This window comes from Centropristis striata, chromosome 24, assembly GCF_030273125.1.
Source record: "Centropristis striata isolate RG_2023a ecotype Rhode Island chromosome 24, C.striata_1.0, whole genome shotgun sequence".
Taxonomy (NCBI): domain Eukaryota; kingdom Metazoa; phylum Chordata; class Actinopteri; order Perciformes; family Serranidae; genus Centropristis; species Centropristis striata.
In genome coordinates, this window is record NC_081540.1 from 5,577,406 (window position 1) to 5,592,667 (window position 15,262).

Genomic DNA, 15,262 nt, shown 5'->3' on the forward strand with positions numbered 1-15,262 from the left:
TACATCCTTTACTGGAGAAACTGAACAGCGACTCCTTGGAGTGTCTTTTAGTCCAACCGAATGCTGAACAAGACATTTTTAGTGGGACGTTTTTGTCCACTAATGACTTAAGAGGGTAGTAAATTTAAAATCTGACTCTAAACACAAAAACTAATAATGCATGAAAGTCAATACTTTGGCTAATCTTTAACATTTCCAAGACTGGAAAATAACTCATTTTTTGTGTTTTTTCAAAATAAATAAAGTTCTAAATGATCAGAGAGAATCAGGGACAACAGAAAAGGGACAATATGCATTTGAAAGCTGCATTAAATATATTATTTCTGTGCAGAGTATTGGTAATAAAGAGTGCATTAAGAGTGCACGTCAGGCCTCCACAAGTCTTGCAAATCCAGAGTTAGACAAACGTTATGTTACGCTTTTATTCCAAGATATTGGCTGCAAGTCGCATTTGCAGTTCATGATAAATCCAGTGTTGAGTGGCTCGTCTGGACTCTGACCTCCCTGCAGAGGAGGACAGAGGAAGGATAATTGCTCCATGGGGAACATTAGAGTGTTGTATCATCCCTCCGTGGAAAGCCTTAATGTTACCTGGGGACATTTGGTGATTGGTCACTTTTCTCTCAAGACCACAGCAATTTTCCTCCACCTAGAACAAACAAGTCAGAGATTTCTTTTTCTCCCGGCTCCTCCTCTGCTGTATTTCCTGTCAACTCCGACACCCCGGGGTCATTTTAATCCTGTCCAGATTGACATGTAGTGTTTCATGCAATTTTCCCAACTTGCACACCTAGCATCTGTAATACACGGGGCCGTAAAAAGCCGCAGCAGCAGCAGCAGCAGCAGCACGGTGGATGGATTAGATTAGATGATTGACGATCCCTGTGGGGAAATTAGATTGCTGCTGCAGCACGGTGATATGTTTCAGCAAGGGGAGAGAACAAACAGAATATAAGCACGCAAATAAAATTGAAAATAAGCAATAAAAGTAAGAATTTGGTGTGTTAAAGCACAGTTTGGAGCCAAGGAAAGATACAGATGCACATGTGGCTGTGTGGGCGTCGGTGTGTGTTACCTCGGCGTGGGCGAGTCCCAGGATTACCGCCCAGATGACTCAGATTACGGATCTGCTCCAGCAACATCAAATTTCCCATCTTCCCTGCAACTAATGCAGTCCAGAGAGAGTTTCTGAAGCACCTACTCCCCCATGCTCCACATGTGAATCAGCTCTCTTCAAGCTCTTTGCTTATGTAACACGTGCAAAATCCTTCCTTTTGTCCCGTTTCCACAGGTACCTGAGCAAAGGCGAGGTGGCCCAGGAGTCCCGGAGCAAAGCCCAGCAGGAGGGAGGCAGCGTCCGGCTGGTTACCAAGGAGAAGTTCTCCACAAAGAGGAGGTCTGCTGCTGCAGAGAGGTGAGCTGGAGGGCTGGTGGGAGGAGGATCACAGCAGGAGAGGTCAAGCAGTCCTCAGGTCTCCAAAAGGCTTCAATTAAATGTGCCAGGCTCAAAGTTTTACACTTTAGATTTCAAAATCAGCCGAAGACAGAGCCGGTAGATTATGTTATTGTCTTATAAATGTGTCTGTGCTTCTTAGAGCTTCTGTTTTTATGTTTTATTTATGAAAGTACAACAAAGCAGAAAAAAAAAACAGAAGCTTCACACAATAATCCACTTATTTTCCTTTTTGTAGTCCAGTCTGTTCGGTCTTTTGTTCATTTTTCATATCTTAGAGTCAATCTTCTCCACATTATGCAATTCTTCCACAATGTCCAGCCACTTTCTGCAGCTTCAAGTATTTTATCTTTAAATGTCTCAAAGTCATAAGTCTTTTTTTTTGTGCTGACTTTCAAATCTTTTTTGTCTTTTTTGGATTTTTTTTTAACTTGGTATGGTAATTTTGTGTCTTTTTTTTAATTTTTGTGTCTTTGTTTGGTATTATTTTGTCTTTTTTGGATTTTTTTTTATCTTCTTTTGGTAATTTTTTGTCTTTTGGTAATTTTTTGCCTTTTTATGATAATTTTTTGTCTTTTTTGGTGATTTTCAAATAGTTTTTGGTAATTTTTGTGTCTTTTTTTAAAATGTGTCTTTTTTGGTAATCTTTTGTCTTTATGGTAATTTTGTGTCTTTTTTGGTAAATTTTTTGTCTTTAATTTTGTGCCTTTTTAGGGTATTTTTTGTCTCTTGTTTTTTTTTGTCTTTTAATGGTAATTTTGTGTCTTTTTTTGTAATTTATTGTCTTTTTTGGTAATTTTTTGTCTTTTAGTTAGTTTTGTGTGTTTTTTAGTCATCATTACTTGATAATTTTATGTCCTTTTGTTGCTCTTTTATTCTTTTTTTTGGTAGTTTTGTGTCTTTTCTTGGTCATTTTTAGTCTATCTTTGAATGTCTCATCCTTCAACCCAGAACATGAAGACGAGGATTCATGAGGTTCTGTGTCATCACATTGCTTTGTCTTTGCTGTATTTTCCTTTTCCTTGGCTTTGCTGTCTCCATGGAGACCTGTGTGTGCCTTGTGGGGAGAGGCACCAAGGCCCCGCTGAGCGTGTTAGTACAGTAAATATAGACCATAACACAATCTACGGCTAAGATGCAACCAGCTCACCCCGGGAGGGAATATTACTCTCTGCTCTGTCCACAGCAACTGGTGTTACTAAACCTCTATATGTCATATTTACATGGAACATGAAGCGTCTCACAGGGGAAATCTGACAAACATATCTATAAGAAATATAACCAGATAACATACTAACATCAGGAGAAAACTGGAAATCACACAAGACGTCATAATGACAATGACAAAAAAGGCAAAATGTCCTGAACATTTTGCCTTTTTTTGTCATTGTATGTCTTTTTTGGTGATTTTCAAATTTGTTTTGGTAATTTTTTGTCTTTTTTTGGTGATTTTTTTTGGTAATTATGTGTCTTTTGGGGTCATCTTTGTGCCATTTTTGGTAAATTTGTGTCTTTTTTTTGGTGATCTTCAAATCTGTTTTGGTAATTTTTTGTCCTTTTTTTGGTATTTTTTTGTCTTTTGTCTTTTTTTAGGTAATTTTGTGTCTTTTTTGGTGATTTTTTATCATCTTTTGGTAATTTTTGGTGATTTTTTTTTATCTTCTTTTGGTCATTTTTATGTCATTTTTAGTCATCGTATATCTTTTTATGGTGATTTTCAAATCTGTATTGGTAATTTTTGGTCTTTTTTTTGGTAATTTTTGGTATTTTTGGTCTTTTGTTTGGTCATTTTTGGTCTTTTTTGTCATTTTTGATATTTTTTTGGTAATTACGTGTCTTTTTGGTAATTTTTTGTGTCTTCTTTTGGTAATGTTGTGTCTTTTGGTAATTTTAGATTTTTAGATCTTTCACTGGAGAAACTGGACAGGTTTTTTTTTTATACCAACCGAATGCTGAACAAGACATTTTTAATGGGACATTTTTGTCCGCTAATGACTTGAGCTGTTTTTCTCCCATAACATCTTCATCTCCTTTCAGAATAGTGGAAAGAAAACATCCAAAACAATCATTTCTGTGTATATTTGACTATATTTAATAGATTTCTCCTAAATTTCTCCCACTCTCCTGCACAATATTAGGTGTTTTACATGTTCTAGATGAATTACAGTAAATATTTTGTCCATTTCCATTAAGAATGTATGAAATCTTTCAAGACAGTTTCCTCAAAATTAGTTTTTTCTCATAAATCTCAACTTCAGCTCCACTTACAGACACCAAACTGACCAGTTTTATTCGAAACTAGATTCAATCATTCATACCCTGAATTATTCAACATTTTGTTCATAAAAACATTTTTTTTTTTTATTGCTTCTGACAGTATTTCCTGTGATAATAAGGAGATATCACAATTTCCTTCTGCAAAAACTTTGAATCTAATATATGAACAAAATAAAACAATATCTTCAGATTTTTGTCCGGCAAATATATGCAAATGTGTGCATATTTAATGCATCATTTGCATATCTAAACATAAAATGTAAGCCAACTTGTAATGCAAAAAAATCTTGTCTTAATGTTAATAACAAACTGTGGAAGTTTCATGGTGATATCTAGAAGTTTTAAAAATGACCCTATTCTCCGTCGTGTCTGATTTGATTTTTATCCGTCAGTGATTTTAAATCTTCCTCCTCTGATCGACAGCTCGACTCTGCAGCATCAGATGTTGCTCCTCTCTCTCGTGCTGTTGTTTCTTTGGTACGAAGCGTCAGAGATCAGCTCGGCGGTAAACACTAGCCGGCTGTGTGCCGTTTGCTGAAGGCGTGTTGCGTGATTTCTGGGGTTTGCAGCACGATTTTTGCTCACGCTGTGACCAACACACTCGCCTGCTTTCTGCACAAAATAACCTAAATGTTAAGTATTTTAATAACTTTTATGAATGCTAAGCCTGCTAGATGTATTTCTGGGTTACATTTCTCTTCACAGCACCATGTTTTCACCAGTAAAAGTCTATTTCCGTCTCGCTTTCATCCACTAGATGTTGCTGGCACAGCGTTCGTCTCTTGGTAATTTTTTTGGTATCTTCTCAACTTTTGAAGCAGCAAGCCTCCTTTTTTTTTATTTTAGAGAGTTTTTTTTTCTCTTCTTCTCCATTTCAATGATTAAATCTCACTCTGTAGTGCTGTGTCTTCTCTGGCTCTTTGTTCCTCTCTCTGTCTGTCTGAATTGTAAACCGTGGGGAAAGAGAATTTAGTCCATCTGTCCTCTCCATCGTGGCTCTAGCACCCTGCTGGGACAACATGGCACGCGCCCAGACTCGCCGTCCTCTGCCAAAAGGACAGGCGTGCACATGCACAGAGAGAAATGTCCTGCAGATGCATCAGTATATACACACAGTATGCAGACGTTTCCCACACACGCGCCATATGTCCAGCCACGTTGCATCTGCAGCACACAAAGAAGGGAAGATTTCTAAATGACATGATTCATATCGAGCCGTGATGAAAGGAGCGAGCTGCTTAGAGACGGACGCGGGTCAAGGTAGCGCCTCTTTAAAGTTTCCTGCACAAAGGGCTAAAAATCTGCAGCAGCCACGCCACCTCAATCCAACACACAGGAATAATACATAGATGGAATCCATTTAATTAACAGCGGTTAAGTGTTTCTTTCATTATCTCACACAGGCATAGACCGCTTTAGACTGAATTATTCAGTTTCATGTCAAGTATTTAGCCAGAGAGAGAAGTTCACATTTCATCATGTAACTTAAATTCCTTCAATTCTCCAAAAAAACAAACTGGTTAAAAAATATATTTTCTTTACTTTTACATTTCTGATTCAATCATTCATAGCCTGATTTATTCAACATTTTGTTCATAAAAACATGGAGATATCACAATTTCCTTCTGCAAAAACTTTGAATCTAATATATGAACAAATTAAAACAGATTTCAGATTTTTGTCCGGCAAATATTTGCAAATGTGTGCATATTTAATGCCTCATTTGCATATATGTGAGGTCTGGTATAAACGATGCACAACAAAAAACAGTATAAATATAATAAATTAAGATCATTTCTTCCAATAAACTGAATTCGCCATATATGGCGACATTTTCATGCAGAAAAATCTTCTTGTGCACTAGCCGTGTTTTCACGCCTTTATTCAGCTACTAATGCAAATAAAGTCACAAGTAGTGCCCTCTGCTGGTTAAAAGCAACAAATTAGGAGAAAATGAACATGTCTTTTATGTTTATTTCATTTGCAACATTGAAATTCCTTCAACCTATTTTACATTTTTTATTTACTTACTTATTTTAAGTAATTCAAATGGGCATACGAGGATTTAAAGATCAACATGGAGAAAGAAACATTATTTTTTATTTTATTGTATTTTTTTTTTTTTTTTTAAATCTTTTTTTTTCTGGGTGCCAATTAAATAATAATAATACTTATAATTAAAACGCTGATTTAAATCGTCTCAATAATGTGCATTATGCATTTTTTATTTTTTTATTTTATTGTAATTTAAAATGTTTTGTTTATTTAAATACAACATATTATCTGATATATATATATATATATAATTTTAATTATATATATATATATATAATTTTAATTATATATATATATATATATATATATATATATATCATTAATATCTGTCTGCCAATAAATAATAATAAAATCGCTGATTTAATGTGCATTGTGAATTTTTGTGGAATAAAATGACATTTTAGGTGTCTAATCATTGTTTTGCCTTAACATATTTAATGCCACACTCTTAGTGTGTATACTGTATTTTTTATCATCTCATAAATCATCAAATTAATTTCTTGATTTTATTAGAAGCAGTCTAGATGTTTTCTGATTCACACCTCACATTTTTCCTCTGCCTCATTGTTTTCTCACCTTCTTATATTTCCTGTAGATGTTGTTTCTGCACCACTTATTTTATCCTGATGCTCATTACTGCAGCTCTTCTGCGTTAATGTCACAGATTTCTCTCTCTGTGTCTCTGCAGCCGGGACCAGGAGTCCGCTGAGACGTCGGAGGAGCAGACGTCCTCAGAGTCAGGCTTCCTGCAGGCCGTGGACAGTGAGGGTGTCCCCCTGTGTCTGTCCTGCCAGAAGGCCTGCTCCGCCACCGGAGGAGCCTGGGACACTCGCTTCTGCAGCCACAGGTACAACAGGACGTCTGCACCAAAACAGCAGATGCATGTAAATCTGAGCATTCCCTGCCTGCAGCTCCAGATGGGAGGGGCTTACTGCTGTCTGTCAAAGAAAAGCATGTTAATTTAACTTTGAAATAGTTTGTGTCTTTGATTGCTTCAACTTTCCGGCACCACTTGTCCTCGGTGCCAAAGCCCACCCATCTGGCACCTGCAAAATCAATCACACGGCGAGCTTTCAGAGTTTTTGTGCAAAACAAACTCAAAAACTATAATGTTGACTCCATCCTACTGACTAAAAGGAGTTCTGTTTATAGACTGAAGCTCCCAGACTAGACTGCAACTCATATATATATTTATAATGATCCTTTTCCTCAGATTCTCATGTTAGATCACTGCATTTAAACACAGATACAGATTAGATTCTTAAGAAACTGCTGAGAGGTTCGCCACATTATTTAGAAGGGTAGGGGTGAAATCAGGGGGAGACAGTAGGTCAACTGGAGATGCAACATAGAACTGAAGATCTGAAGATGAATCTGCATGAATTAAAATAATGGCAGTGTCTAAGGGTTGGAATATTAAGATATGAGTATAAAAAAGCTGTTTTCACGCTCAATTTCTCATAAGTTGTTGCAGCAGTTAATGTTAGAAAAATTGGTTAAATATTCCTCCAAAATATCACAAGAAGACACCGAGGTTTTGAGGAACACCAGAGAAAAAATCCATGCAACTAATTAACTACTAAATTGATTTAAATCATCAAATGCATTTCTTAATCTCTTTTTTTTATTGGAAAAAATAAGAAATGAAGAGTGCAGAGAATCAAAAATACTGTAAAACAAAAGAAAAAAGATATAAATGAATAAATAGATGCATAAATAAATTAAAAAAAATACATAAAAGAGTGCAAAGAATAAAAAATAATAAACAAAAATACTGTGAAAAATAAATGCATTACTTAATTACTTTTCGTTTTTGTGTAAGAGCTGTTTTCTTGCACCTTATCTCTGCTGTAGGTGCTATAGAATTAAAGTTATTATTGTTATTATTATTGTCAGTATATAAGGAAGCTGCACACCCTCTGAATGCTCCAGATCTCTAGTTTGTGGTTGTAAAGTTTCATGAGGCTGTGATTATCCTCGAGGTCACAGCAGCTCTTTTTAAACACTGAGGTCACATTTAAAAAATGTTCCTGCTGCAGTGAAATGCTGCTAAACATCACCACACATGAATAAAACTGGATTCATTGAGTCTTCGGTCTTAGGCAGAAAATTCAAATTGCACATTTTCATTCAGATGTCTTGAGGTCAGAGGTCAAGGGACCCTTTTGAGAGATATAAAACCACCGGATTCTTCAGCTCTTCTCCTGTCTGCAGCACTAAAGGGTTAAAATTTGAGAATTCCTTGCCGTCCCTGAGTCAGACGCTGCAGCTTTCCTTCTGAATAAACCCGCCGACTGAAGAAAATATCTCTCTCTGTGCCTTTAGTCTCAGCGCCCATTTAAAGAGGAAATTCAATTTCCGTGTGTGCTTTTAAAGAGCCGGTTCAGGTCGGAGAGTCAAGGTGAGCTCCTTCAGCCTGAACACCTGGATGTGATTTCACTGAGCTTCCTCAGCTCAATCACAGCCACAGATACTCATTCTATATGATATTCACTGTGTTTATAGCATAACAACAAACAATGTGACAATACAGATCGACAAGTAGAGAGAAAAATCCCTGGTGTATGCTCTTTATTTATTTATTTATTTATATTTTTATTGCATGTGGTAATTTATTATTTTTATGTATATATATATATATTATTTGTATGTTTTTTACTTATTATTATCATTACATTTTTTATAGTTTATTATGAAATATTTAATAATACTATTTAAAAAATAAAAAATGTACAATAATTAACGAATTGATTTAGATTATTAAATGTATTTCTTATTTTTTATTTGAAAAGAAAAAATACATAAATTAATAAAGAGATGGGAATGAAAAGAGTGCAGAGAATCAAAAATATTAAACTAAAATTCTGAAAAACAAAAAAAGAAGAAAATATAAATACATAACTAAATAAAAAGTACATGAAAGGAGTGCAGAGAATAAAAAATAATATAAAACAAAAGAACAAGAAGAAAAATAAATGCATAAATTAATTAATTCATTAAAAAAAAGTAAATGAAAAGAGTGCAGATAATTGAAAAAAAAACAAATACTATAAAACAAAAGAAAAAGAAGAAAAATAAATAAATAAAAGAGGAATAAATTAAAAGAGTGCAAATAATCTAAAATAAAACTCAGAAATATTGTAAAACAAAAGAAAAGCAAGAACAAAAAATCCAGATTAATAAAAAGACCAAAAAACAAACAAAAATAAATGAAAAAATAAAAGTTCCATAATTAGGAAAAACAAAGCAGAGCAGAAAGCAGCGACGATAAATGAGTAAAATTCTGTTTCCATAAACATCATAAAATAATTCATCTCATTAATCTCTGAGATCTCGCTGGTTGTTCATCTTTCCGTTTCGCAGCTTTACATTTATTGTCTGTATCTGTAGTTTCCTCCAGTTTCCTGTGAATAATAAAGACGTCAGCTGTGACTCTAAACGATGATTTATTATGTCCCGCCCCCTCAGGTGCCAGGAGGAGTTCCAGCTGCGCTCCAGCCAGTCCTTCATGCGCTCCCGGGTCCTGGAGGCGGAGCAGGGCGTCTGCCAGCACTGCGGCCTCCACGCCCACGACCTGTTCCTCAAGGTGCGCGACGCCCCGCCCCCCCAGCGCAAGGACATGCTGGAGAACACCTGGCTGGCCCAGCTGTCACTCAAACAGGTGGGAGGAGGTTTTTATATAACATCATAAAGATGTTTAGAGATAGAAAAACAACATCCGTCTCCTGATGGGAGCTTCACAACGGACAAGGAGAGCCGTTTCTTCTCTGTGTTTGTGCAAAAATAAAAGCTCCCCACCTACACACACACACACACACACACACACACACACAGGTTGATCTGCACTCCAAGGGGCCAGCTCCCAGTAAATGGATTGCTGGGCCCATTGATTTTTTCTCCCAGTGCCAGGCCTCGACCAGTAAGCCTGTTTGATTTGGTTGGCTGTTATCCTGCAAAGCCTGCCCCCCCTCCTCTCTCCTTCTCACACACACACACACACACACACACACACACTCTTTCCTAGTGCCGCCGGCAGCAGCATCAGCGCCGATCGATGCAGCGAGCTTTAGAGGAAACAAACTCAGCCACATGATAAGACGCCACAGCGGTGGAGGAGCCTCAAGATTATAGGCTCATTCTTTGGTTCATACTGGGGGTTCTGGTGTGTGTGTGTGTGTGTGTGTGTGTGTGTGTGTACGGGTCTTTATATGTACCTTAGGGTCTCTTTTTGTAGGTGTGAGTATGTGTGTGTTGGTATTTTGGAGGTGCCTGGGAGCATGTTTAGTGTGTAGTAAGGTGCTCAGATTTGGCACAAAAGCAGGTTCAATTGACTGAAGAGAGTGTGTGTGTTTGTGTGTGTGTGTGTGTGTGCATGTGTGTGTGTGTGCAGGAGTGTGTGTGTGTAAGAAGAGACGTGAACTCTGCCCCCGTGTGCAGGCCTGTTCTTTAAATCTGTGGGGATCAATTCCAGCTCGCTGCCTTAATGTCGACAGAGTAGCACTCAAAGCAGCAAAATGGATTTCTGGCCCTGAACTCTTCCCACCAGGCTTCTCTCTTTTCTCTTTCTAATTCTCTCAATCATCTCTCGCTCCTCCTCTTCTCTCTCTTTTTAATTCCCTTTTGTTCTATTTCTGTCTTTTCCTTGTGTTTCCTCAGTGATCCAGTCCTGCAGAGACACAGCTCTGGTCGACTTATTAACTCTGGATAAACGCTGTTTCAGTCTGTCTGTGTGTGGTTGGTTAGATAAATAAAGATAAATATATAAATCAATAGCTTTATTTAGATCTGGTCGTTATTTAGGTCAGTCTGACTGACAACAGCTCGCTCATTAACTGAAATTTAAGCAAAAACTATTCAGGTGAGCATTAAATCAATGAAGTTATTTAACAAGCAAACATGCAAAAAGCATTTAATTATCCTGGCATCTGCAGAATAATGAGCAAAAATGTGTATTAATGTGGAATAATAGATAAGATAAGATAAGATAGCCTTTATTGTTATTGTACAGACACCTGTACAGCTGAAGGTGCATGAGGGAAAAGCAAGAATAAAAAGATCAAAAACGAGTATAAACAGGTAAAAAACGAATAAACAGATAGAAAACGAGTATAAACAGATAAAAAACAAGAATAAACAGATAAAAAACAAGAATAAACAGATGAAAAACAAGAATTAACAGATAAAAACAACAAAAATAAGACACTTAGAACAGAACAAGTGCGGTTGAAGTTGTAATAAATGAATAAATAAATGAAATAAGAAGGATAAGGTAGTGAGTGTATTGCACACATTGAAAGTTTAGGTATTGCATGTACAAGAAGCTGTTTTTCAGTCACTAAATCATATTTCTGAAAACATTTAAGATGAGATATGGGCAAAAAAAAACATTAAAATTACAGCGACATCACCATTGCACTGGTCAATGTTAAGGTTTTGAGCTATTTTTCTCTATTTCTATCTTGTCTTATTAAGTGGAAATACAACATGCAAAACAAACGACTATATTTATTAGATTTCCCCTAAATTGACGAAAAGTCATCATTCTATTGCAGCACAATGTTCTATATGAATTACAGTCAATATTTTGTCTTCAAATAGTAGTAAAAGAGTATAGAGTATAACAGTATATCTCCATTATCCAGTGTAAGTAGTACAGTGGGCTTTATTATGTTTTTCTTCTTTAAAAGGAGAAACAAGCTGTATTCTGGTGTAAGAATTCAGTCTTACAAATGAGGATTAGAGTAAGAACGTCCACAAAAAAGGTATCGTCAGCACAGGAGTGAACATTCCAGTTGTTAGTGTAATTTCAGAGAAAATAGCAGGGCCCTAATATTGATCCTAGTGGGACACCTTTAGTATTGTGTTGTACCGTGCAGCATTTTGTTCATAAAAGCTGAGCCTTTTCTTCTCAGGAGAGGGGGCAGCACCCTTAGACCTCCCTAAATTACATTTTATAGTTGCGTAGGGATGCATGTACTGTTCCTAAAGTTGAAATCACTGGTTATTTTAGAGCTGTAAAGTTATTATACAGCTTCAAACTTTAGTATGGCAGTTAGAGGAATGTATGGTTGTGCAGCGAGTTATTCCCTGTGGTTTATTTAACCTCGTTTCTCTGTCAGGCGGAGTCTCTGCCCATTATCTGGGCCATTACCATTAACATTTCACTGGTTTATCCGTCTGTACCTGAGGCATCAGATGGAGACGGATGGTAGGAAGTCAGAGTTCACCCTCATCGATTTGGTGCAATTATTGTTTTCATCAAGTGGTCTTTTGCTCCAGAGCATGCAGGCTTACATTAATCTGAGCTGTTCTGCCTCTATCAGCAGCCTTTTTTCTCTCATTATTTCCTGTTGTAGATTTCTGCCAGTTATGTGCATCGCTGTCGTGCATACTCCTCCAGACTTATTTGTTTTTATCCTCTTTTATTGTGCAGCAGTGCCCCTGCGGTGTACAGATTTGTTTAATACGAGTGTGTGTGTGGTGTAAAATAACATTTTAGGTCACTCGGAGAGAGACTGAGCTTCACTAAAGACGTCACGAGGAAAAAAATGAACTGCAGCATAGATGGATGGTTTGTGAGGGCAGAGCAATCACAGCCTGTTTTTGGCAATTTGCAGCAGTGTGGGGAAAGATCCAGGGCTGTTCTTATTTCTAGTGTAGTTACGTGCAGGAAAGTCCTCATAATAAAGTTGATGTATTATCTTCAGTAACTAGGTTGTGATTTCTGCAAAGAGACACGAGTCAACAAATCTTTCTGCACGTTTCGTTTGATGCAAACACCAAAATTTGATCAAACTTGCACATAAAAGCTTCAACGCTCACTTGATTTGTGCAGTTGAATCTAATTCCTGAAGACTTCTCTTAATTTTCTCTTTTTGTTGTTGTTTTCTCTCTTCTACTTCTCCTGTTTACTGACAGATTAGCCTCCAGCGACACATTACACTGCCACCTGCTGACCAAAGGACGTTACTGCAGCCTTGTTTATTTGATGAAAAACTGACTAAAAATGACCAAAAAAGACACAGATTGACCCAAAAATACGTAAAATGACCAAAATAGACATAAAAAGACAAAAAAGGCACAACTTGACCAATAGAAAGACACAAATTGACCAAAAAATATGTAAAATGACCAAAATAGACGTAAAAAGACCAAAAAAGAGGCACAACTTGACCAAAAAAGATGTAAAATGACCAAAAAAGACACAAATTGACCAAAAAGGATGTAAAATGACCAAAAAATATCTAAAATGACCAAAAAAGAGGCACAACTTGACCTAAAAAGACACAGATTTCTGCCAGTTAAGTGTGTCGCTGTCATGCATACTCCTCCAGACTTATTTGTTTTTGTCCTCTTTTATTGTGCACGGATTTGTTTAATACAAGTGTGTGTGTGTGGTTTAAAATAACATTTGAGGTCACTCAGAGAGAGACTGAGCTTCACTAAAGACGTCACGAGGAAAAAAATGAACTGCAGCATAGATGGATGGTTTGTGAGGGCAGAGCAATCACAGCTTGTTTTTGGCAATTTGCAGCAGTGTGGGGAAAGATCCAGGGCTGCTCTGATCATCCTGTGTTTCTGTGTGTGTGTGTGTGTGTGTGTGTCTGTTGCAGCTGAATGAGATGATCCGTGCTCCGGTGGAAGGAGACTTCTGGCAGGTCGACCACATCCGTCCGGTGTACAGCGGAGGAGGACAGTGCTCTCTGGACAACCTGCAGACGCTCTGCACCGTCTGCCACAAAAACGTACGTGTGCACGCTCTGCAGGGCTCGAGGGGGGAAAGCAATTTGTCTAAGAGTTAAGGTGCACGCTGGACGCACCTCTCTCTTTATAAAGAAAGCCTCATCACTCATGTTGAGCATCATGTGTGATGGCAGTAATGCAATACATGGTCAAACACATTGATCAAAAGTCACACCATCCCTCACACAGATATATATTGCCTGTAATAGTATCACATGACGTGCCTGTATGACATATTGATATATTGCATTTGTTGCCTCGGGAACATTCAGCTTCTTGAGTCGATATTTCATAATAGCAGATTCTTAAAAAACACATAAAATAGAGCTCTCATTGTGCCCGAAAATGTGCTTTACCTTCACGCCGGAGCTCATTTTTGTCCGAGTGGGAGTCAGCGTGGAAGGAAGACGTGTTTAAAGTGATGTGGAGAGCTGCTCGTCCCGATAAGGGGATCCTCTCGCTGTTTATGCCACCACTCAGACACTTTAATCTAGAGATGCTCGATATATCGATCTCACTTTTCTCTTCAGCTCCCGACTGCAGATTTAACCTCTTACATCATGTTTTTTTTTTCCCTCTCTTCTCTCTCCTCTTCACAGAGGACGGCTCAGCAAGCCAAAGAGCGGAGCCAGAGGAGGAAGAGCGCCGCCGCGTCCAAGGTGGCGTCAGACATCAGCAGGTTCCTCGTCAGGAAGTGAAATGAAGCTTTAGTAAGGGTAGGATAGCTCTGCTCCAATCACAGTGTCGAAGCCAACAAAACATGCATTTAAAGTGTCAGTTCACCCCAAAAACACAACTCCTACACTCTAATTATCAGTCTAGATAGTTCTAGTATAAGTTGGCCTTCTCTGAGCTTTTTTGAGCAGTTTCATGCACAAATTATTTTCCTTCTAGTGCACGAAACTCCTCATCATAAAGTCGGTGCATTATCTTCAGTAACTGGGTCGTGATTTCTGCAAAGAGACATGAGTCAATTCATCTTTTTGCACGTTTTGCTTGATGCAAACACCAAAATTTGATAAAACTTGCACATAAAAGTTTTTACGCTCACTGGAGGCGTTTTTTGTTTTTTTTAAAAATGTGCTAAACAGGAGATGGAAACACTTTTTCTGAATAAAATCTGACGTTTAACTCCCATGACTGATCAGCTGTTTCCTCTGACATGAAAGAACAAGTAGAAGTTGTCCAGTTGAATCCAATTCCTGATGTCTCCTCTCCATTTTCTCTTTTGTTGTTGTTTTCTCTCTTCTACTTCTCCTGTTTACTGGCGGATTAGCCTACAGCACCACATTACACTGCCACCTGCTGACCAAAGTACGTTACTGCAGCTTTGTTTATTCGCTCTGATGGAAACTCACTAATTCACATCTTCTTTAATGCAACATTTCTAAAATTTGGCTTCAACTTTCATGGAAACACGGCTACAGTTTAACAGCTTAGCCTGGGAACTACAGTATTCACTCCAGACTGTTTCAAAGAAGTAAGTGTTACCAATGTGGACGACCGTTATAAAGCTTTGATTTTGGCTTTTCTGGCTGTCGCAGTCTTGTTTTTTTTGGAGCCAAAAGTGTCCAAGAGGGTACAAAAACCCCGGAGCAAACCATGGTAGCAACTAGTCAATCAAAATCACTGCTTTATCATCTATTTTACTCTAAATGGGAGCATAATTTACAAAATAAACATCATGCTGTGATGAAGACTCAAAACTAGAGATTAAGATTTTAAGAATCACAC

General features: G+C 37.5%; 1 protein-coding gene across 1 annotated transcript in view; it reads left to right on the forward strand.

The window, feature by feature from the left end:
- The window catches only part of zranb3 (zinc finger, RAN-binding domain containing 3), a 114,185-nt gene extending 99,130 nt beyond the window's left edge, over nt 1–15,055 (forward strand). The window contains exons 18-22 of the mRNA XM_059327838.1: nt 1,292–1,414; nt 6,474–6,632; nt 9,254–9,446; nt 13,399–13,530; nt 14,128–15,055. Of these exons, the coding sequence (XP_059183821.1) occupies nt 1,292–1,414; nt 6,474–6,632; nt 9,254–9,446; nt 13,399–13,530; nt 14,128–14,226 (706 nt within the window). The 3' untranslated portion in view covers nt 14,227–15,055. The remainder of the gene's footprint in view (nt 1–1,291; nt 1,415–6,473; nt 6,633–9,253; nt 9,447–13,398; nt 13,531–14,127) is intronic.
- The last annotated feature ends 207 nt before the right edge of the window (nt 15,056–15,262 follow it).